Source organism: Myxine glutinosa, chromosome 11 (assembly GCF_964187855.1).
Source record: "Myxine glutinosa chromosome 11, kmMyxGlut1.1, whole genome shotgun sequence".
Lineage (NCBI taxonomy): Eukaryota > Metazoa > Chordata > Myxini > Myxiniformes > Myxinidae > Myxine > Myxine glutinosa.
In genome coordinates this window covers 104,079,677-104,104,465 of record NC_136271.1, presented here as the reverse complement: position 1 = coordinate 104,104,465, position 24,789 = coordinate 104,079,677, and the positions used below count along the sequence as shown (strand labels likewise).

Sequence of the window (24,789 nt, the reverse complement as noted above, 5' to 3'; positions counted from 1 at the left end):
CGATCCCAACTCTCGTCGGAGCTGGGCGAGGAAGAAGAAGAATCGTCGCTTCTCCCGGACCTCGTGTCTTTTCTTCTTCCGTTTCCGGTCTCCTTTTTCCCAGAAGGGCTCCTGACCCTTTAATCACAACAACCCTTAATCGACTACACATTGATAAGCAAAGACCTGAATAGTAATTCACATACATTCACATAAATATGTAACAGTACATCCACATAATTGCACATAATTGTTTGGTACATCCACATAATTGCATATTTTTGGTACATCCACATAATTGCACATAATTGTTTGGTACATCCACATAATTGTTTGGTACATGCACATAATTGCATATTTTTGGTACATCCACATAATTGCACATAATTGTTTGGTACATCCACATAATTGCATATTTTTGGTACATCCACATTATTGCACATAATTGTTTGGTACATCCACATAATTGTTTGGTACATCCACATAATTGTTTGGTACATCCACATAATTGCATATTTTTGGTACATCCACATAATTGCACATAATTGTTTGGTACATCCACATAATTGCACATAATTGTTTGGTACATCCACATAATTGTTTGGTTCATCCACATAATTGTTTGGTACATCCACATAATTGCATATTTTTGGTACATCCACATAATTGCACATAATTGTTTGGTACATCCACATAATTGCATATTTTTGGTACATCCACATAATTGCACATAATTGTTTGGTACATCCACATAATTGTTTGGTACATCCACATAATTGCATATTTTTGGTACATCCACATAATTGCACATAATTGTTTGGTACATCCACATAATTGCATATTTTTGGTACATCCACATAATTGCACATAATTGTTTGGTACATCCACATAATTGTTTGGTACATCCACATAATTGCATATTTTTGGTACATCCACATAATTGCACATAATTGTTTGGTACATCCACATAATTGCATATTTTTGGTACATCCACATAATTGCACATAATTGTTTGGTACATCCACATAATTGTTTGGTACATCCACATAATTGTTTGGTACATCCACATAATTGCATATTTTTGGTATTTGACCTTTCGACCCCGTCCCAGGGAGCGGAGCCAAAAATGATACTGCTCATGCCATGTGGTGATCATAACTACCAAGTTTGGTAAATTTCTGCCCAAACGTTTAGGAGATTGCGTGACGGACGGACGGACAGACAGACAGACGGAGCCAATTATAATATATTTTTTTTAAATCATAAACACATGGGGAAAACAAAGTGCAACACAGAAGGAAATTTCCAAAATACGAGTTTCATGGAATGCTTTCTCCTTGTGGATGCAACCCTTCTTTCCATTTAAAAAAGTCTGCACAAATAAATTACTTTCCACTGTTAAAGATGCTGCCCTTAAGTGTATCGTGCAGCATAAAATGTACAACGAATTGTCATGGAATTATAAGTGCTGGAATGCTGGATCTTTGACCCAGTGTCGGAGAAAACCACAGCTTTTTGCCTGCCAGAAACAGTTCTGAAGAGCCTGTTAATGAAAGTGTCACACTGACACCGAAAATTCCACCTGCCTACTTGCCGACCATTTATTGGTTTCTGTCCAAGCTACTAAACTTTCCTGGAATGCCTTTTAGTTCTTTTTCTTTTAGTTTTTTTTCCACGTCATGCTTTTTACAAACACTGCAGTTCTTTCCAGCACACGCCTATGAACAGTAAAAGCCATTTTTGATCTTGTTTTTATAAACAAGTGAAGTTAAGTCTTTATTAATCACCATTCTGTTTTGAAAAGTTCCCATGTGCAACAATGCTGTGATTTGCGTGCGTGCGTGTGTGCGTGCGTGCGCGTGCGTGCGTGCGCGTGCGTGCGTGTGTGTGCGTCCAATTTTGATCCAGCCAGCAGAAGGTTGAGCCTGAACATGGGTTATTGGCTTTGGGTTTATATTGCCCTCACTTTTCTGCTTCCTCTCAAGGCTCGGTGGTTGAGAAACAATCCTCGGAGAGAGGAAAGCTGTATTTTAATTAATACATTCATGACGAGCAAAACAGACAGGACGGGATTATAAGTGAACATATTACACCTTGAAAAGTAATGGGTAAAATTGAATGAAACTTTAATTGCGTGTTGTACATCTACCATTTCAATCCGATAGGTCAACTAGAAATGAGCATTTCATAATGCAAAGCCCGTCTGGATCAGCTTTGTACTCAAACTAAACTTGACGATCACGACGGTTAAAAAAAACTGCTGCACATTTTTTAAATTTATGTTCTCCATATCCTCACAATAAAGATTCACACTCCCTTCAATCCCACTCCTCCCTCCGGGTCTTTAAAACAGCTGTTCACCACCATCTCTTATCTTCCCCCATCCAAAACCTTGATCTTTTCTACCCCCGCTAATTCACCCCAGATCCACCTTGTTTGAAATTCCAACTTCTTTCCTGGAAGTCCTGGCAGTGTCCATATGTTTTGTACCTCTCCCACCCGCCCCTTCCCGTGCCCCCCCCCCCCAAAAGCCCTCTCCCTCCCACAGATCTCTCGATGTCCCTGCTCTCAAATGTTGTGTTTGTGTCCTTCCCCCTCTCTCCCCATCCTGTCTACCACTCCCCATGTTATATGTTTTATGTGTCGGTTTGTCTTTCTGTGTGATTGATGTTAGCTCTTAGACGAGCCTCGATCTTGCACACAAAAACCCCCCAAAAACCCCGGCCACAGTTCAACCCACCGACCTCCCAGACTCAGAGTGGTCGCTCTAACCGTACACCCCCGAGTCTGGTTAACACTTCTTTAGATTTCAAATCCAATGCGTTACCTGCTCGGCCACCAAGGCACACACCTGTCCCATCGATATGTTATCACCTTGACACCACCTGCATAGGAATCTCTGAGATTGGGGCACAGTCATTTCAGGTCAAGTGCTATTCACTTCTAGCATCTCTGTTACCCATTTTGCTGCTTTCAGGCAGCATGTGAAAATGCTTAAGATTCCTCATGAACTCACGGGCATTTTGTAAACTCACTCCATCCTCTTCGACACAGAACTGCATGAAAGACATACATCACCAAATTATAGAGCTTATCTGTGAAATTCAGCTGGTTTTGTATTCTCCGGATTTTTGAGCAACTCGATGCGATGCACCTCTGTTCCACAGCACACGTGACTATACTAGCTGCCATCTTGGTTTTAACCAATGCTTTGACTAGTGTTGATGGAATAAATTGATCAGGGAAGACAACATTACTGCACAAAATTCCAAATGTCTAATTCGGGGGTTCCTCTTATGATTTGCAAAAGGACGAGGCAAAAACAACCAAAATGCTCAAAAAAAAATCCACTGCCAAGGACTGATCATATAATAAGTGGTTTTGTCCTTTGGGGTAGTAGCTGGAGAAACTGATACGGCAGAGCCGAGAGTACCGATCTCAAAAGTAACTGTTCACATCTAGCATATCTGTTACTGTCTGTCGAAGCGGACATTCCAGCCACTTACCTGGCAGGGCAGGGCCCGACCTTTATCACTCATTCTAGAGGTAGGAAGTTCTATGGGTCTTGACATGACTTGGCTCTACTTCTGTGCTGCGTCAAACCCACCTAAACAAAATGCTCACTCAAAGATCGTGGCCTTGTACATATCGACTCATGAGATGTTGGCGGCTGGCAAACAGACAGATGTCTTGTGACCTTTCTCCTCCTTACTTTCTGCTTTTAATGCCAATGAAGTTCCTTCCCTAGTCCCTCATTGTAAAGTTCCATCTGTGCTGTATGCACCGTTCCAAGTGTTCCCACCTATACTTTACCCAACACAGAGAGTATAAACATTCTCAGATTGAACACCTCTGTGTGAGCTCATGATTTATACAGGCATAACTTGTTCATTCACACCAGGTGTTAATGTCTTGTTACCTCCACCACAGAAGGTAGATGGAGGTTATGTTTTCACCCCTGTCTGTCTGTTTGTGAATAAGATATCTCAAAAAGTTGTTGACTGATTCAAACAGAATTTGATGGAGATGGTTGGGTGTATGACGAGGAAGAATTGATTCGATTTTGGTGAACATCCGAATACAGATCCGGATAAGAGAATTATTTAATTTTTAAGGGATTCGTCACCATTGAGTAATAGGGTCAAAAACGATATTTAGCACGATATTTCAAAAAGTTGTTTATGACTTATGACAAAACTTGGTGGATAGGTTGGATGCGTAACAAGGACAATCGATTCGATTTTGGTGAAGATCCAAATACAGATCCGGATAAGAGAATTATTTAATTTTTAAGGGATTCGTCACCATTGAGTAATAGGGTCAAAAACGATATTTAGCACGATATTTCAAAAAGTTGTTTATGACTTATGACAAAACTTGGTGGATAGGTTGGATGCGTAACAAGGACAATCGATTCGATTTTGGTGAAGATCCAAATACAGATCCGGATAAGAGAATTATTTAATTTTTAAGGGATTCGTCACCATTGAGTAATAGGGTCAAAAACGATATTTAGCACGATGTTTCAAAAAGTTGTTTATGACTTATGACAAAACTTGGTGGATGAGTTGGGTAAGTGACAAGAACAAGGCAATCAGATACAGGTGTCTAAGTTAGAATATTTCCAAGTCAGCTCGATTGGCTTTCCAACTCATTCTCTCAATCGTTCATGTAAAAGCCCTTTTATATCGTCCTAACATCATTTGTGTATTTTCAACAGCAAACATTGGCAGTAGCACTAGGACAATTAATTGTTTAACCCTCTGGTATTTAACTATTTTCCGCTGACTGTCATACCTGGCAACGCCTTGGACCTCCATCCAAGAATGCATTGAATCCTTGAGCAAACCTGATGTCTGAGAGGCAGCTTCATCAGACCTTTGGATCCCCTGTTTGTCTGGACTTGATTGGAGATTTTTGAGTGCAACGTAAAGTGATTGTTTGTTATCAAACAGTTCAAAGGGCTTGTTAGAATACCGGTGGTTGGCTTCCTCTGGATAGACGAGCAAGTAAAATGAGTATGATGCTGCAAAATGATTGCAAGTAACTTTTCTGGTCTTCTGACAAGCTTCTGCATTCCTTAAACTTTCTGGGTGAGCAGCAGGAGGACCCGATGAAGAGGAGATGCTAATGCTCGGTGTTGAGAGCAATGCCACATTCTTAGAGTGCAGCCCACACTCTCCACAGTCCACAGTGGTCTGGCTAGTCCAACACAACACACGACCTCCCCAGGAGGTAGGCATTTCTATACAACCAAGTTTATGCTTGATAAGCAGATTGTAATTTCGCTTTTTATAAACTTTAATCATGGGAGAAATATCCAACTGCATACCTGTTATATTTTGCCAACCTCCCACTCTTCTCTCCCATGCATACGTAAAAGATAGATGTCATCATATCCTTTAACGCAGTCACTTAAAAACAAAACATTGATTCAGAGTTTAAAAAAGAAGACTATTCTTCTTATTTTTTGTTAGAGTGCCCTAAGGCTCATGGTGGAACTTGTACATCAATCCCATGCAAGAAACATCAAGCAGCCCAATCCTCAATAACTATTCAATTTCTCATTGTCTTCAGTGATTAGAATCACAAAACTATGAACCCAGCCCAAAAAAATCAAAATATAACTAGAAAACATCTCAGAAATGCAAGGCCCGTCCACATCTGCCTTGTACTCGAACTAAACTTGAAGAAAGCGAGAGTTAAAGTACTTTTTAGTATTTATTTTCTGTATATTTTCATAATAAAGGTTGCTGAAGATGTGATGACAAAAGCTCAAATGGTGAATAAATAAAGAAACACAGAAGCTATTTTGATAAAACGGGGCGTCTCGTGCTTGACGTGCTTCGGTGGGGCTAATAAGGGCTATTTATAGTCACTATGACTTTGTCCTTTTCCATTTTGACCCAATTATTCTTAATTATTTTCTCCATATTCACATCATAAGGGTTTATTGAAAATTTTATGAGAAAAGCTCAAATAGTAAAAATGTTATGGCCTGGACAGACAGACAGAAAGACAGACGCACGCACACATACTCGCGTATACATGCGCACAAAGTCACACACACACACACACACACACACACACACACACACACACACACACACACACACACACACACACACACACACACACACACACACACATGATTGCAAAACCCCCATCGGTCCTGCTCATAAATTGCATCATAATCAAATATGACTTTGTGTTTTAATATTTAATTTGGAAAAAGATGTCGACTTTAAACTTGTACATTGAGAAATCAAAGCGCAAACCTTGAGGTTTGATCCACCTTTCGCTCCTTTGGGATAATGAAGGCTCAAAGGGCACCGCGTTCAGCTCGGGATTAATGCGCACTGAGCAGACGAGGTTCAAGGGCCATTCGTGCTGCAATTTCTAAGCAATGTGATGTGAGAATCTGCTCCACAGCCTCTCCGCCTGTATCCAATAAACCGCAACGCAGTTGGGACGCGGAGAAGGGTATTTCTCAAGGCAAAGAGCGATAGCAGCTGCTAGCTGTCAGCTGGGTGTTCCTTTACTATTCACACAGCACTCAACGGCCTGCCATTTTCACAATCACTCAAGTTAACTCACCCAGAGCTAGTGGCTAAGAGCTGTTGCATTTACTCAGATTCCTGCCATTCAAAAAGCTTTGAGGTTCAATTAAGATATATTGATCAACAACACCATTTTGGTGCTTCAAAATAGAATATTTTGTACTCTAAAATCAATACAACTTCACTTTGGTCTTCTTCTTTTGTATGCAGCACAATAGGTGAGGGCACGGCTGTGCCATTGATGAAATTACCTTTGTAGGTTAGGGCAGGAATTTGGAATTTGTTCAGGGTACTGGTGATATTTCGCCTACTCTTCGAGAAGGACAACATGGGATCTTGAACATCCACCAACGAATGCTGGAAGACGAGATGCCCGTTTAACGTCCATCCGAGGGATGGCACACACCTTGATGAAACCACCCTGCCTCTGAAACACCGGGATGACAGTTTATAGCTGGGTCGGGATCCCAACCCAGGCTGCACAGCTTAGGGGCGAGTGTGCGTACCTCTAGGCCAGGGGTGGGCAACCACATTTTTTCTTGGCCATGGATGTAGCCAGTCGACCACAGAAATGGCCACACTATTAATATATAAAAAACAAATAATAAAAACTACTAAAAATATTAATGAAATCTTAATATTAATATTAAAATGAACATTAATAAAATAAAACAGAAATTTGTTACTCGATAAATTTATTTCAGGATCCTAATGTCAGTTAATGTCAATTATAAACAACGCAAAAGTACAAAAAATACTTTTACAAAATTACAAAAGCATGAAATATCAAAAAATATATTGCGCAAAATATACATGTAAATAAATGAAAAAATAGGGAAATTGAAAAATAAATTTGTTATATACAACACTAAAAACACTAATATACTAAAAATATAAAAAGATATAACACTAAAATGTAAAAATATATAACACTAAAAACACTAATATACTAACACTAAAAACACTAAACACTAAAAACACTAAAAACACTAATATACATCCTGGGAATTCTTTCAAAGTAAATTGCTCTCTCTCATGCACAGATTTATACCATCTCGTCTTCAGTTGTCATACCCTTCCTCCCGTCCATGGTACACGGAATCTTGTGGTGAGGCTGTTGCCCTGAAACAACTTGCTTTCGTCTCCTGGAAAGCAAATCCAACGGAAGGAAATCTCATTTCCTTTCACAAAGCCCGAAACAAGTGTGTGTCCACCCTCAGGAGAGCCAGGAAACAATATCTCACCATTCTCAAGACCGAACTCTCTTATCTGTCTCCCTCTTCCAAATCCTGGTGGCGTCTGGTCAAATCTGTTTCTGGTGTTTGTTCCCCCTCCATCCCCTCCCTCACCTCAAACGGCTTAACGGCTGACTCCGCACGTGAAAAAGCTGAATGCCTCAACTCTGTGTTTGCCTCTAAATCTTGTGTCCCAAACCCATCCCTCTCTGTACCCACCGTACCCAGTCGTACCCAGCTGCTCCTGGACTCTGTGTCCTTTCCTCCTGACAAGGTGGAAAAGTTTCTGTCAACCCTCGACTCTGATTCTGCAACTGGTCCTGACGGCATCAGCCCACGGGTCCTAAAATCATGTTCTTCTGCTCTTTCACTCCCTCTTTCTGTTCTCTTCACCCTCTCTTTTGCTCAAGATCATCTGCCATCTGCTTGGAAATCAGCCAACATCACCGCTTTGCACAAAAAAGGTGCAAAAACAGATCCCAGCAACTACAGACCAATCAGCCTTCTCCCAATTATTATCAGCAAAGTCATGGAATCCATCATTGCTTCAGATATTAAATCTTTCCTCTTCTCCAATGGCTTGATCTCTGATCATCAATTTGGTTTCATACCTGGTCACTCTACTCTGGACATGCTGCTTCTGCTTTCTCAACAATGGATGGAGGTCCTCAACGCCAAACAGGAAATTAGAGCTGTCTCCCTTGACATTTCACGTGCCTTCGATACGGTCTGGCACCCTGCTCTGCTCTCCAAACTCTCCTCCTTTGGTATCCATGGAAATCTCCACGCATGGCTGGCGGACTTCCTCTCTCGTCGTAGTCAACGTGTGGCCCTGAATGGGTTTCTCTCATCTCCTCTTCCTGTTCAGGCTGGAGTTCCCCAAGGTAGTGTTCTGGGCCCTGTGCTTTTTCCGGTCTTCATCAATGATCTCTCTGACTCTCTTGAAAATCCTCTCTATCTCTTTGCCGACCACTCTACTCTCTGTCGCTCCATTCCTCATCCCTCAGATCGGCAGTCTGCAGCCTCCTCACTCTCTGCAGACCTGGACAAAATCACAGACTGGTCAAACAAGTGGAACATGTCTTTCAATCCTGACAAATCTCACACTCTTACAATGTCTCTCCGAAAGGACCGACTGGACAACCCTCCCATCTACTTTCTCAACAATCCTCTCCAAGAAGTTCTGTCGCTCAAGCTTTTGGGTCTCACTATCTGCCATGATCTTTCTTGGGAAAACCACATTTCCAAGCTGGCCTCCAAAGCCAGTCGCCGACTGGGCATCCTCCGTCGTGCGAAGTCCTTCCTTGGCACACCTGAGCTCCTCACCACATACAAGGCTTTCATCCGCAGCTCAATGGAATACTGTTCCCCCCTCTGGGCTGGTGCTCCTGCCTCACACCTTGCTCGGCTTCACGCTGTTGAGGCCAAAGCTTTCAGAATCATTGGAATCTCCTGCGATGTAGTCAACGCCGAGGGCCTTTCACTCACTCACCGCAGGCAGGTTGGTGGTCTTTCTGTCTTCTACCGACTCCTCTCCGGCCTTGCTCCCCCAGCTCTCTCTGTGCTCTGTCCCCCCAATATTCCTTCAGGTCGCACAAGATCTGCCTGCAACCCTCTTATGGTTAAACTGCCAAAGTCTAGGCTCTCTGCTCACCTTCACTCTTTCATTCCCCTTTTCTCCCGCCTCTGGAACAAACTCCCCCACTCCCTTCAATCCCACTCCTCCCTCCAGGTCTTTAAAACAGCTGTTCACCACCATCTCTTATCTTCCCCCATCGAAAACCTTGATCTTTTCTACCCCCGGTAATTCACCCCAGAGTCCTTGCAGTGTTCATATGTTTTAATCCTCTCCCACCTCCCCCCAAGTCCTCCCGATGTCCCTGCTCTCAAATGTTGTGTTTGTGTCCTTCCCCTTCTTCGCCCTCTCTTTTGTGTCCTCCCCCCTCTCTCCCCATCTTGTCTGCCGCTCCCCTTGTTTTTTGTGTTTTGTGTGTCGGTTTGTCTTTTTGTGTGATTAATGTTTGCTCTTTCACGAGCCTCGATCTTGTATACAAAAAAAAAAAAAAAAAAAAAAAAAAAATACTAAAAATATAAAAAGATATAACACTAAAATGTAAAAAATATATAACACTAAAAACACTAATATACTAAAAATATAAAAAGATATAACACTAAAATGTAAAAATATATAACACTAAAAACACTAATATATAAAAATATATAACATTAAAATGTAAAAAGATATAACACTAAAATGTAAAAATATAACACTAAAATATATATAACACTAAAATAACACTAAAAACAAATATACTAAAAATATAAAAAATATATAACATTATATAACCACCTTTAGAGGCCATTTTTCCCCGCAAAGCGGGGGTTGGCCTTTTTCGGGCACTGTGGTTGTTGTTGTTTTTTGGTCCCCTTTTTGAAGTGAACCAATGTTTTACGGCCGGATGCCCTTCCTGACGCCAACCCTTTTTGCCGCCTTTAACGACAAACAGGGAATTACCAGTGAACTGGTACTCAATTAGCCGACCTCGGAAGGATGACAGGCTGAGTCAACCCCCCTGGCGTTAATTCAGCGATTGACCAGGATTCGAACCCAGGATCCTAGGATTCGAACCCAGGATCCTAGGATTCGAACCCAGGATCCTAGGATTCGAACCCAGGATCCTAGGTATTCGAACCCAGGATCCTAGGATTCTAAGCTGGCACCCTAGCCACTAGCCCAACACGAGGGTTTTATATATAACATTAAAATGTAAAAATATATAACACTAAAATGTAAAAATATATAACACTAAAATGTAAAAATATATAACACTAAAAACACTAATATACTAAAAATATCAAAATATATAACATTAAAATGTAAAAATATATAACACTAAAATGTAAAAATATATAACACTAAAATATAAAAATATATTGTTGCGGATCTCCCGAAGCCCGTCCACGTTAGAAAAGGGGGGATTAAACCAGGAGGAGATCGCGCATCTGTGGCCTGGCACGGGTCGTCTTCTCAAGTGCGATTAATACAGCGCAGGGCACGGGGCACGGGGAAAGTTCGTGTACAACCAGATAACAGGTAATTCAATGCACTCGTTCTGCGGTGCGTTCTCCAGCTCCACTGACTCTCACTCCAGCTCGACTCTCCCTCAACTCGATTCTCACTCAACTGAGGTGGGGGGATCGGAGCAGGGTTTTATTGCTCCGCCCGACCTTACTCGAATGTTCCAAGCCCCACCTCTCATCGCCGTGGTTAGCCACTCCCCTCGAGCTCTGATTGGCGGCTCGTGCTTACCGGCCACTCCCCCCTGCAGCTCCTCCCTTTGGCCTTGCCAGACTTGTTCAGGACTGCCACGTGGCATGCTAGCGCCAAAAGACCGCCCTACTCACGGGCCTGCTCAACGCAAAACTAACACAGGAAAGGACTACACTTACATTCACTAAGAAATAACCGAACTATCGCGAGGCTTCATGTTGTGGTGCGTCTACCTATGAGGGGGATGATCCTTTATTCCAAAACCACAACACTACACCCTTCTCTCACCAGACTCGTCCCGAGTCGAACCCACCAATGGAACGACCGGTAGAGCCTGACATGCAAAATTAATACTACGTTTAAATGTGACACATAGGTGTGGTTCCCCATAGCATTTACTCTGACCCATGTGTGCGACAGTTTTAGCACTAAATATGTCCCTCCTATTGCATTGAGCAGCTACCTAACAGTTTCACACCCACAACTATCCAAGTATTTCCAGAATTTCAAACGAAACACATAGCCGGTGGGCACATTCTTACATTTACAAGCACGTATATTTACAATTCTATGACCCAAGACCTGTACTTTTTGGAAGAGAAGATTGGAGGGGAGAGAAACAAACAAAACACTCAAAATTGGCACTTGCTGCTTGCTTCTTTCATCTTGCTTCTTGCTGCTTCTGTGTGCGTCTAACAAAACGGCTGGCCCCCTGACCAGCATACAGGCCATTTGAAGCATCAGGGCCATCTAAACTTGCAGAACTTCTTTATCCCGAGCACACAATAATAAAAAAAATGCTTTTATTTGGCCAGCAGGGCCGTTCTCACGTGGTCCAGCTGCGTGGCATCAATGCCACTCAAACAAGTGGTCCGAAGGTGCAAGATGATTTTGCAGCAAGATGCTGCACAGCAGAGGTGCAAGGCCACAAGGTTTGTGGTCCATGAGTGTATCAAGATGCAGCAAAGTGGTTTGGCAGCAAAGTGCTGCACAGGTTGGCTGCACTGGTGCAACAAGGGTGCAGCAAAAGGACATGGCAGCAAGGTGCTGTACAGTTCAGCTGCAAAGGTGGAACAAGGGTGCAGAATGGATGCTGCGATGGTGCTGCACAGTTCGGCCTCCAAAATGGTCCTGGGGCGGGGAGGAAGACAAGGCACAACAAGCAAGCGGAAAAGACGCAATGGCACACAGAAAAACAAGGTGGTGCGGCGCGAGGGACGCGGAAGCGCGAGCAGAGCAGGCTTGTCCCTAGCCATCCGTACCCCCCACCATTGGCTACACGACCCTAGCCCCCCTTGTATTTACAATCCGTCACTACGTCTTGTCTCCCATATCCCCCTCTAAGCCAAATCCGTCTCCAAATCCCTCCCAGGAAGGAAGGTATGGAACAAACACAATGTCCCACTTACGTCGTGATGCGTCTTACATCCAAACAGTTCACAGAGCCTTGGTGTGGATCTCGTCCTCCTTGGTGAATGGCTGTGGATGGTGCGAAGGGATTTCTCATCCTAACTACTCTAGTAACGTTAACTCATTTAAACTACCCGGGGTCATACCCTGCCAATCGGCCTCTGTAAACTATGTGGTTCTAAGAACCCAAATTCCCATTGCCCACACTGTGGTGCCCTTCAAAATTTGGGTCTCACTCCCGCAAATTTTCAATCTGTGCCCTCGCACAATTTTGGGGCTGGGTCGTGTGGCTCCACAAGCAGGTCCAACTACCTGCGCACCTCCACCACTGAAGCCGCCACCCGAGCTTACCTGCTCCTCGCGACTACCTAATCTGGGAAGGCCCTCCCTGGCTCTTACCCCCTCCATGCCCACCTTGGCATCGAGCAACCCGGGTCCTCTCCGGGGATCCTCGGGCCCCACTCAACGACTACCCTAACCAGCTCCCAGAGCCTACCTATGGCCTCACCTGGCCGACAAACTACCAGTGGCGGAGTGCCTCAATAACCATACGTACTAAGTAAGCCACACGCCCAGCCATTCCACACTACTGCACCCAACAAAACACTTATTTTCCACTACCCGCACCACAGGTGTCAATATCCATACAATTTACCTCTGCCCTTTACCTGGCTTTACACTACCCCCCCCCCCCCCCGGGCTTTCGTGAATGGGTTCCACTTCCCCCCCATTCACTCCTTCACACCTTGCATTCCACACCTTTTATTCCACACCAAGCATTCCACACCACTATCTTGCACACCATTTTCTCACACACCTCCACACAATTCCATTTATTTTCCACACACAATTCCTCACCACACACAGCATCATCTATCTAACTACTTCCCCTAAAACTCGTGCTTCCCCGTCGTCCCTTTAAACAAAGCACACCCTTTTCTTTATCAACCACATAACCTCTCTACGTCCCCTCTCTAGTCCAGGTGTCACTACTTAAATCTTGTCCCTACCATCTGCTAGATCCCTAACATTATCCTAGCCCTCCCTCGGCTAGCTTCGGTGCCCCATGGAGGCAACCATTGCTGGCACCCCCATGTGCCTAACACTGCCATCCCCCTAAACTAGTGCTCATGCACCCCCCCCCCCCCCCCCCCGTGTGAGGAATAGTGACACTACCATTCCCCCATGTGGGGGACACTACTCTCCACAGTCCGCTACACTACGAGCCCCCATCTCTGGAGGTGAATTGTCACGGCTCGGCCTCGAAGGGCCGAGCGATCCATGTGGGTGGTTGGTCGCCTGTATGTGGTGTCCGTCCGGCATTTTCGATCCAAGGGGGGAGGTATGGATGGGCCGAGGTGTAGGGCTCCATCCCTGCGCGGGGCCTCACGGTCCCACGCACGGTGACCCAGCCGGCCACGGCCGGAGCACCGCACCCGTTAGGGTGCGCGGCTCCGAAAACTCCTACCTCCCCTTGAACCCGTCCGATCGGCCTTGCCGCCACGGCACGGCACCAACCATACAGTGCGGGGGCCGGAGGCACGAATCGTGCACGTCGGTCCTCGTGAGACCGACGCCGCACCGATCCCCTCCGGTGCCTGCAGCACACAACTCACCGGGGGCTCACGTACGCTACCCGTCCCGCTAGGCGCTACCCCGGTCTGTGTCGAAGCTTGAGCCGCGTCCTCACACCTCGCGACTCACTCCACACTCGCACACCCAGGTGCACACGCACCTCTCACACACTCCGTTATCACACACCCAGGAGCACACACCCCTCCCCACACACACACACTCAGGTGTGCACTCCTCCTCACTCTCCAGTGCACACTCTCCCATTACACACTTGGCCATCGCACACTCTGGTGCACACTCGGCCATCACACAATCCGGTGCACAGTCTCCCGTTACACACTCGGCCATCGCACACTCTGGTGCACACTCTTCCGTTACACACTCCGTAACACACTCTTTTCCTGCACACTCTGGTGCACACCTTTCCTCTACACACTCGCCCCTCGCACACTCTGGTGCACACTTTTTCACACGGCCATCGCACACTCTGGTGCACACTCTTCCGTTACACACTCCGTAACACATTCTCTCACCACGCGCTCTGGTACGGACTCCCTCTCACACCGCACAATGGGCCCATCGCGAACGCCCGGGTCTCGCCTCTGTCCCAAGCGCGCCGAACACCCGTTCGCGCCAAACACATTCACGCCATTTTTGCTACTCACCTCGGGGCTCTCCTTCCGTGCCAGCACCTGCAAACCTTTTATTGGGTTAGCAAACCCGGCATCACGGTGCAAATACAGACTTTGTGCGCATTCCATTACCTTCTCCCGTGATTTATTTTCTGTTTCTCCCGTCTCTTTAACCCCAATTATTTCTTTTTCCTCGACGATCGTCTGCGCCCCCAAAATTTCTTTTTTCAACTCAGCCTTTGCCGGCGCCCCCAAAATTTGGTTTTCCAATGCGACGATTGCCGGCTCCTCTACGCCCCGCGTCGCGATTCCCATAGCCCCAGTCAACTCGGCTGTCCTATGCTCAAGCTCGCTCCCCACGCGTTCTCCACACCGTGTCACCTCGTCGCGTACCACCGCGACCTTCCCGCTCAATTCGCGCCCAATGTTCTCTCCCATTTTTATTATCTCCCTCTTGGACGTTGCCCTCATTTTTTCCATTTCACACCTGGATTCTTTTATTTCGTCACTCAATTTTTCCATTTGACCACCCATTTTGTTTTCCAACCTTTCCATTTCCCGGGTGGTTCTGTCCCATAATTTTTCTATTTGACCACCCATTTTGTTTTCCAACCCTTCCATGTTACACCTTGCTTCGTCCCTCATTTCCTTCATGTCCCGTCTTGCTTTGTTCCCCTCCATTTTCATGGATGCCTGTATTTGAGCCAAAAGTAGTTCGAGGCTAATCCCGGCTTGCACAGCGGGCCCGGCTTCCGCCGCCACGTGCGAGGTGCCGCCATTTCCTTCACCAACTGCCGCACCTACTTCAACTTCCTCCACTACCAACTGTCCCTGTTGGTCCTGGGCCATTAATTCTACCTCATCCTCCATTATTCCCACCGGCATTTGACCGTCTTGGCCAGCCATGGTACGAATTTAATTTGGTTTTAAAACTAATTTTTCATCCACTCGTAATTTTGAGCACGTGAAGCGCACTCTAGGTCCAATTATCCCACTCCTAGACACCAATTTGTTGCGGATCTCCCGAAGCCTGTCCACGTTATAAAAGGGAGGATTAAACCCCTTTTCCCCTTGGGTCTTCGTGTCCACGAGGCCGAATCGCCACTTCCGCAGCAAACGTGAAAAAGGGTATCGGGTCGACGCCGCACGTACCTTCAACCCACGCTGCCACGAAAGCGGGGACCGGACCTCGCACGAGCCACGCTTAATCGAATATGCCCGAGCGGTGTGCGTATCACGTGACTCGTGCCGATACTTTTATGGAACCCGATTCGAGCGGTTTTATTCGTACTATGCTAGGCCAATTAATGGAAGGGAGGGGAACGGCCAAATCATAGGAAGAACACAATTTATTTACACAATGTACAGGATTCGGATAAAGGAAAGGGGGACACAGAGCAGAAGCTTAACAGTTTAACTTATCCCCAGACACAGGGCCCACTCATGCACACGGGGAGAAGAAGTAAAGAAGTTCGCGTGCCAAACGCGCCTTGCCGTCGGTCGCTCCGGGATGGCTCACCCGGCGTGACCCTCTGGCAGTCACGGCATGTATCCAGGAAAAGGCAGGCAGGAGGAGATCGCGCGTCTGTGGCCCGGCACGGGTCGTCTTCTCAAGCGCGATTAATACAGTGCAGAGCGCAGGGCACAAGGCACGGGGAAAGTTCATGTACAACCAGATAACAGGTAATTCAATGCACTCGTTCTGCGGCGCATTCTCCAGCTCCACTGACTCTCACTCCAGCTCGAACTCTCCCTCAACTCGATTGTCACTCAACTGAGGTGGGGGGCTCGGAGCAGGGTTTTATTGCTCCGCCCGGCCTTACTCGAATGTTCCAAGCCCCACCTCTCATCGCCGTGGTTAGCCACTCCCTTCGAGGTCTGACTGGTAGCTCGCGCTTACCGGCCACTCCCCCTTGCAGCTCCTCCCTTCGGCCTTGCCAGACTTGTTCAGGCCTGCCACATGGCATGCTAGCGCCAAAAGACCGCCCTACTCACGGGCCTGCTCAACGCAAAACTAACACAGGAAAGGACTACGCTTACATTCACTAAGAAATAACTGAACTATCGCGAGGCTTCATGTTGTGGTGCGTCTACCTACGAGGGGGATTATCATTTATTCCAAAACCACAACAATATAATACTAAAATATAAATATATATAACACTAAAATGTAAAAAATATAACACTAAAATGTAAAAAATATAACACTAAAATGTAAAAATATATAACACTAAAATGTAAAAATATATAACACTAAAATGTAAAAATATATAACACTAAAAACACTAATATACTAAAAATATCAAAATATATAATGGTCAGTCCACGTATAATGCAGTAAAACCTTGTAATCCAGCCAAAAAAACAAAACACTATCGATGATTCTACGGATCGGCCACATTTTTGCGAAATGGCCGCACATGACCATGGCCAATGGGTTGCCCACACCTGCTCTGGGCCATCCTTTTAAGCCGATTTCACTTTGGTAAAAGAGGAATATCAATTAAACTGTCAGTTCATAACACAACTCTGCTGGGGGAGGTTATACTGTGAAATCTAAAGATGAACGAATTAAAGATACTGTAGTTACCCTGCGCTCGCGAAGCAAAAAACGGGGTTAAGCATTCGTGTCCCCAGTTGTGTGTTGTACATGCCTGCATTTTAAAAATTCATTTTCTCGGCAACCGTTGCCCCATTGACACGAAATTTTACCATAAAAGCGCCTCCGCATGTATACATTTTTTATTCATAATTATGACGTCATAGGTCACGTGGTACAGACGCCATCTTGGAAAAACCGGAAAATGTTGCACTTCTATATCTCCAAAACCGTTGCATGGAAAAATTGAAACATGGCTCATTGTAAAGAACTCCATATGGGGAATAGGTGTTATTAACGATGACGTCATTGGTGCCATAATTATGACGTCATAATTCGACAGGGACAACGCTTAGTCTGATCAGTTTGAAATGTATCGAGCGTGATCTATGCAGCAATTATATTAGAGAATATAAATTTATGATGTCATCACTCACGTGGTCTGGCAGCCATATTGGATCAAAGAAAAAAAATGTTCAAAAACAGAAGAGTTGGCTCGCAACAAGTTGACTGCGCAGGGTAAGTAGTCTATGAATAACATCTAGTTGGCTAATTATCGGACAAATAGGAATAGTTATATTTGAAGTGAACTTCATAGGTCAGGTAGACGAGCTCCATCACGCCAAAGTTTCATGTTGTCGACTGGGATAGGAAATTGTTTTTTCTGATGGATAACAACCATCACGATATTGTTATGAACACATAATGGTCTCTGGAACCGAATGATGTTGTTAAAGTGCGAATGCAGGTGAGCAATGGTGTAACTGAAGTGACTGGAAGAGCAAAAATGGTGGAAAATTGACCACTGACCTGCAGTTATTTTGCAGCTGAAGACCGATGAGCGCATACTCCCGCTTGGTCCTGGTTTGCTCATTCGGCAACTCCATCAAAATGACGCCGGCCGCTACCTGTGTGCCACACGTGAACGCGGCCTGCTCCGTATGATTCGCACGATTAGACTTCGTGTGCTACCTGCATCAGGCCTTCGCCAGACTATCACCATGCAGCAGGCCTCGAGGTCGCTGCTTTTGAAAGGTATGCTTTTGAAAACGGTTTGACACGTGCAAACGAGCAAGTTCTCTGGCCGTAATTATGAATAAAGACGATGATTTTAAAATGAAACACCATGGGCTGTCTTTGAAGAAGGTCGGTGGTCACGTCTTCTTCGTCCTCCTTCCAAACTCTCCAGTTTTCCTTCCTGAGTGTTTGCATCTGCATCCATCCTGTGCACACCACATGTCCTCTCCAACCCGTCATTTATTTGTCCAAGTTTGCTGTTGGTGTTTCCCCCTCTTTCTGCTGTTGTTTTTGTTCTATTCTACTGTTCCTCATCCATTTAGTGCTCTAGCTCTTCCATGAGCCTCGACTTTGTATACAAAAATAAGACCGATAGCCTAACAACAGCGTAGCCGGGCACAGCTCATGTGACCAGATCCTCAGCTGATTGGTAGACGTTTGTGAGGGACAAACATCCATACAGACTGACAGACAAACGCTGTTCCAGATGCATTGCCCTATAGGCTAAGCCATAAAAATATGGCTGCCGAGCCACGTGACCGATGACGTCATCATTTTTTCTTCTCGATCAATTTATCCCAAGATCACGCTCAAGAAATTTCATGCTGATCGGATCAAGCGTTCTACTTATCGATTTATGAGGTCATAATAAAGGCACCTATTACATCACCATTAACAAAGCTTATTCCCCATGGGGAGTACTATAAATGAGGTACCATTCAATATTTTCCATGGAGTGTACCACGTGACCGTACCACGCCCGTACCACGTGACCGATGACGTCATAATTATCGTTCAAAAATCTACAGGAGGATGACGTCCCCCCCCCGTCCCCCCCTTCCCATGCCTCCTCCCCCCAAGCCCTCTCCCTTCCACACATCTCCCTGCTCTCAAATGTTGTGTTTGTGTGCTTCCCCTTCTCTCCCCATCTTGTCTTCCGCTCCCTCTTTTTATATATTTTGTTTGTCTGGTTGATTTGTTTGTGAAGTAAATGTTAGCTCTTTCACGAGCCTCGATTCAGTATACCAAAAAAAAAAGAAAAAAAAAAGGAGGAGGCGCTCCTGTGATGAAATTATTGTGTCAGTCTTACCAACAGTTGCATATACCGGACAGACAAACGCTGTTCCTGATGGCATTGCCCTATGGGCTACGTCATGAAAAGGATGACAGTATCTGCTCGAGCTTATTTTAACCACTACCAACGGTACCCGCCCTATGGGCGGGGCTTCAATTGGGAGGCCCAAATGAAAAGGCAAAATAACAGAAATTGAAGGCTTTTTTTTTACTTTAAACGGTTTATATAAACATCTGTTGAATCATATCAAACGCAAATCATCAAAATCTAAACAGTATTTGTCGAATTTTAATAAAAGCCACATCACTGTTCATATCGGTAAATATTATTCCATCGTGTTTGAAAAAACTGGAAAATTGGAAATTGGGAAATTTAGAAAAACAATATAGCCTATTTTACTCCCAGGGGTCCCAGGAATACCCACCCAAAATATCGTTGTGATCGGTTTAGCCGTTTTTGCGGTACCTGGGAACGGACGGACGGACATTTGGTGAATTATAGTAAGATTATCCTCCAGTTTCCGTTCCTCTCACCAATAGACCATTAGGTGACATCGAACACCTAAGATCACGGAGTGATGGATTTTTTTGGTTTGTTTTTTGTATGCAAGATCGAGGCTCGTGTAAGAGCCAACATTGATCACAAGAAGACAAACTGACACATAAAACATATGATAAAGGGAGCGGGAGACAAGACGGAGAGCAGGGACATTGAGAACATTTGCAATTGCAATTTTTGCAATTTGCAACAACAGATTTGCAATTTGCAATTATTGATAAATTTGCAATTGTTTGATATTATTTGTTAAATAAAACAAACAAAAAAAATTGATAAATTTGCAATTTCAAGATTTGCAATTGGAGAACAATAACATCACAATAACATGCAAATATACACAATGAAAACTCAGTTAAAAACACATAAATCTGGCTCACAAATCTTCAAGTGACACCGAGCGAAGCAAAGGCACCTGTGGACCATGACGCAAACACCAAAGCCAATGATTGCTGGTTCATTATTACGCTTTCGATTCCAGAAACGATCACATCCGTCCAAATCTGATCACCGGTCATGTGAAAAATTCTCCCGAATATAAAACTTGTGATTCATCGAGCGTTGTAATTGCAGTGATGAGAGTAGAAGGAAATGAGGGAATGCAGGGGAGAAAGGCGGACCATCATGTTCCATCACTGATTGTGCGCACATTGGCTATAATAACCACAGTCAAATTAAGGCCCAAACTCAGGTCTGGATCCTCTCAGAAAAAGCAAACATTTTACCCTGATGATGAATCCAATATGAACGAAACAGCTGTCTACATCTAAACCACTGTCGAGCGATAATGCTCTCATGGAATCAAACGTGCCTCCCTTTTCTGAGGCCATGCCGGAGTAATTCTGGGTGGAGAATTTCTTCCAAAGCTTTTTTGGGTTTATTTTTGTGAGATATCTCATTTGGTTTCTAGGATGTGTAGGTCAGTCCACACTGACATCATTAGCTTGGTTTGAAACATCAGCTGCGGGGGTGGTGTACACCCTTGGTGCTCTGGATCTTCGCTTGAACACGTCAAGTAATCAATTCATAGTTAAAAGGAAATTGTTACTAGTTACCCTCGCTTGAGAAGAAGGTATTGCATTTGAGTCCATTTGTTTGTCTGTTTGTCTGTCTGTCTGTCTGTCTGTCTGTCTGTTTGTCCGCACAGAATAAATCTGATTTTCTCTGCAACCGTTGGTCCGAATGACAAGAAATTTCCCCACAGGTGCAACTACACCTGTAGAATTATTTAATGATAATTATGACGTCATCGGTCACGTGGTTCGGCCGCCATCTTGGAAAAACCAAAAACTTTGCACCTCTTCTCCGAAAGCGCTGAATAGAAAAAATTGAGACATGGCTCATTGTAAAGAACTCTCCATGGGGAATAAAACATGTTAATGATGATGTCATAGGTGCCTCCATTATGACGTCATTCGACAAGTACAAAACTTCATCCGATCAAGATGAAATTTATTGAGCATAATCTAGGAATAAATTAGTGGAGAAAAAAAAAATGATGACGTCATCGGTCACGTAATTCGGCCGCCATATTTGTTTTAACACAAAAGCCTTAAAAACCACTGAAAATACATCTTGGCGGGGGTTTGCAATCTCTGATTGCTCTTTCTTGTTACTTATCTGTTATAACAACAATCTCACTTGATCAACTGTAGGTCACTATGAAGATGGGTTGCAATTCAAGATGGACAGCTCTTTTCTTTTTTACCTCCACCGCCAAAGGTGGATGGAGGTCATATTTTCACCCATATCTGTTTGTCTGTTTGTTTGTCTGTCCGTGAACAGGATATCTCAAAACGTTGTGGACAGAATCGGACGAAACTTTGTGCACAGGTTGGGTGTTTGACAAGGACGAATTGATTACATTTTTGTGAACATCAGGATGCGGATATGAGAATTTTCTCGTTACTTCCGCCACCGAAGGTGGATGGAGGATATGTTTTCACCCCTGTCTGTCTGTTTGTTTTATTTGTTTGTGATCAAGATATCTCAAAAAGTTGTGGACGGATTCAGACGACATTTTGCAGAGAGGTAGTGTATGTGACAAGGACGAAATGATTAGATTTTGGCGAAGATGCGGATTAGGATCTGGCTACTAGAATTTTAAAGTGATTCTTCATCATTGAGTGATGGGGCTAAAAACGATACATAGCAGGATATCTCAAAAAGTTATGGACGGATTTGGACGAAATTTGATGAATAGATTGGATGTGTGAGAAGACCGAATTGATTCGATTTTGGTGAAGATCTGAATATGGATTTGGATACGATAATTATTTAATTTTTGAGGTGATTCTTCACCATTGAGAGATCAGGGGAAAAGCGACATATAACATATTTTAATAATTTGTGGACGAGTTATGAATAAACTTGGTGGAAGATCTGGTTTGGTGACAAGAACAAGGCGATTCGATTTTGGTTCAGGTCCGAATCCAGATTCGGCCTATCAGTGGCATATTTAAACCGTCTAGTCTGGCGGAGGCATGCGCTCCACCGAGAGCCCTCTAGTTTTGTCTCTGCTGCAAATTTTATTCTTGTCAATTTCTGCAGAGTTGTATTACTTTTGTACTAATTTAAAGATCGAATAAAATTAATGCCCTGCATTTGATGTCATGTGCAGATTTCCTACGGCAGCCTGCAGACCTCAAGGCCATGTGTCACCGCCTGTGGCAGAGGTTGCCCCATGGTACCCACCCTTCGCACAAGTGGAAACTTGCCAGGGAGGCCCGTAAGCAGCGAAATCGTCGTCACGGCACCCACCAATCTGCCCGGCGTTCCCCACGACATGTGCAGCTTCCAGATAGGCCTCGGATCCTTGCTAGGCCATGATGGTCAATTACAGACTCGACTCGGCCACAACTTGAGCCTGTTTATCAAGGCAGAATAAGTGTGTCTGTTACTCTGAATGCCATCTCGAGGGAAACTCGCTCTCTTGTTCCAGGTACAGTGGGGATAATCGTCTAAATAATGGAGACTACTTTAGTAGATCACTGACGATTTGCTCAGAATGGTTATTACAAAGGTAGAAATATTATGTTTTGTACCCTATAGGGCATGTATTTATTCCAACATAAAGCCATGTGTTTATTTGAAGCTGCCCATAGACCAGGGGCAATGTTTGAGACCGGCAGGAGCAATGTTTGAGACCATTAGTCATTAAGGGTGGACCTCAATCAACAAGCATTTCCCTGGATTTGTTTAGTGGCCTGCAGGCAAGTGCAACATGCAGTGATCTGCCCTATTTCTCTAAACGGAGCTTAAAATGAAGGCCTAGAAAACACGGAGCAGTTTTTCTTTGCATTGCCAGGTGGGATTTCTATTGACAAAAGCAAGAATCTACCATTGGCCGTGCTGATGTCAAAACAAAGCTTCCGTTACATTCTCACGTCAGTATCTGTCAAGAAAATTCCTAATTTTTCATGCTTGCAGCCGTGCACAATCCCACCAGCCCACCGCCTTCAAGACCGAGACCTCCTCCATGCCTCGCGGAGCAACGCCCCTCTTGGCTTCAAATACCCTATTTCCGACCTTCTGCTGGATTGCATTTCAGAAATCCTCGGGATATTTTCCTCACCACAAAGTACACATCATCAAGAGACCTGGTTAGGAGGGGGAAAAAAAAATTCAAGTTTCTCCATCATAGCACCTTGCTTGGGGCTACGAGGGTCTTTCATCAAGAAAGGCACAGTCTCTTGTTACCCGATACGTTAAGTGTGGGCACGCCCTGTCCACAACCCCATGACAACCTGTAAGGAAAGCCGCTGTGGCTATTCCTCAATTCCCAGCCACAAGGCCGTCTGCTGGTTTTCCCTGGCCTTCTCAGCTGCATCAATAGCAGGAGCGGCAGAAGCAGTAATAACAACTTGGACTGGAGATGTCTTCACACGCATCAACACTGGGGCCACTCGGAGGCATCTGTGTTTATAGAGAGAACTAAAGAATCCTCCGCTGGGATTGTCTGGAGATTTTTGTCGAATTAACTGGTTGGCCTCTGAAGGACCGTAAAACCGAAAGCTATAATCTATGCCAAAACGCTAGATTTAAAATCTGTTATTATATCTTCCTTGGCTTTGCCTGTTGTTTTAAATAACCTGAAGTTGAAATGGAATATCGCATCCCATTATTGAACGGTAGGCCTACCTAAAGATTCCGGGAATTCAAGATTGATGAATAATTACGAGGCTAACAACTGCCAGTGCTCATTTTGTGTGCCTAAAGTCGTACATTACGACTTGGCTTATTTGTATATTTTGAAAACGATGGCGAGCTCCACATTGGGTGTTTGAGCCCATATATTATGTAATGCATATCTTGTTTGTAATAAAATAACCGAAAAGTGTTCATCCTGACCTGTGCTGCTGGTCCTCCTTTCGCACAAGTTTTTTTTCTTTTCCCAAAACTGTTTTTCCTCCCTTTTTTTTTTTTTTTTTACAGTTTTACAGATAAACTACAATGCTTCAGGTAAGCCAATTACAAGGCAGCTTTTCCTTAATATCCCAAAATATTAACGCCCGTCTGAAAATAAATAACAGGTCCAGATATTTTTCTGAACTGACAAATGCGTCGCTAAACCATCAATTTGATCGATGCCAAATTTGAGTATTTCGTTAATTCATTTTTTTTTATTTGACTTTGATCTTTCCAAAGGCATATTCCAGTTACCAGCGCATTTGATTTGAGGCAATCTGATTCCCAAGAACGTGAGGAATTCTTGTGGCTGAACCTTGTTTGTTTATATTCTAGATGAATCGCGGACCAAGAGGAAAGTCCATTATATTATATATTAATCACTGCGCCGGTTTCCTGTGCTACGTTTGCGTATACATTTGTTTGGAATGTGCCCTTTTATAGATGCAATTTGTGCTTTTGGCTGCGGCAGAG

The 24,789-nt window shown here is 44.3% G+C and overlaps 1 protein-coding gene across 3 annotated transcripts in view; it reads left to right on the top strand.

Moving 5' to 3' along the window:
- The window catches only part of LOC137437053 (semaphorin-3D), a 191,053-nt gene extending 166,796 nt beyond the window's left edge, over window positions 1–24,257 (top strand). For 2 of the 3 annotated variants that reach the window (XM_068131382.2, XM_068131381.2), the window contains exons 17-19: window positions 5,081–5,214; window positions 18,089–18,296; window positions 22,529–24,257. In XM_068131382.2, coding sequence (XP_067987483.2) covers window positions 5,081–5,214; window positions 18,089–18,296; window positions 22,529–22,737 — 551 coding nt within the window. In that variant the 3' untranslated portion in view covers window positions 22,738–24,257. The remainder of the gene's footprint in view (window positions 1–5,080; window positions 5,215–18,088; window positions 18,297–22,528) is intronic. The other variant, XR_013625010.1, reaches the window with a different exon arrangement.
- Window positions 24,258–24,789: the final 532 nt, after the last annotated feature.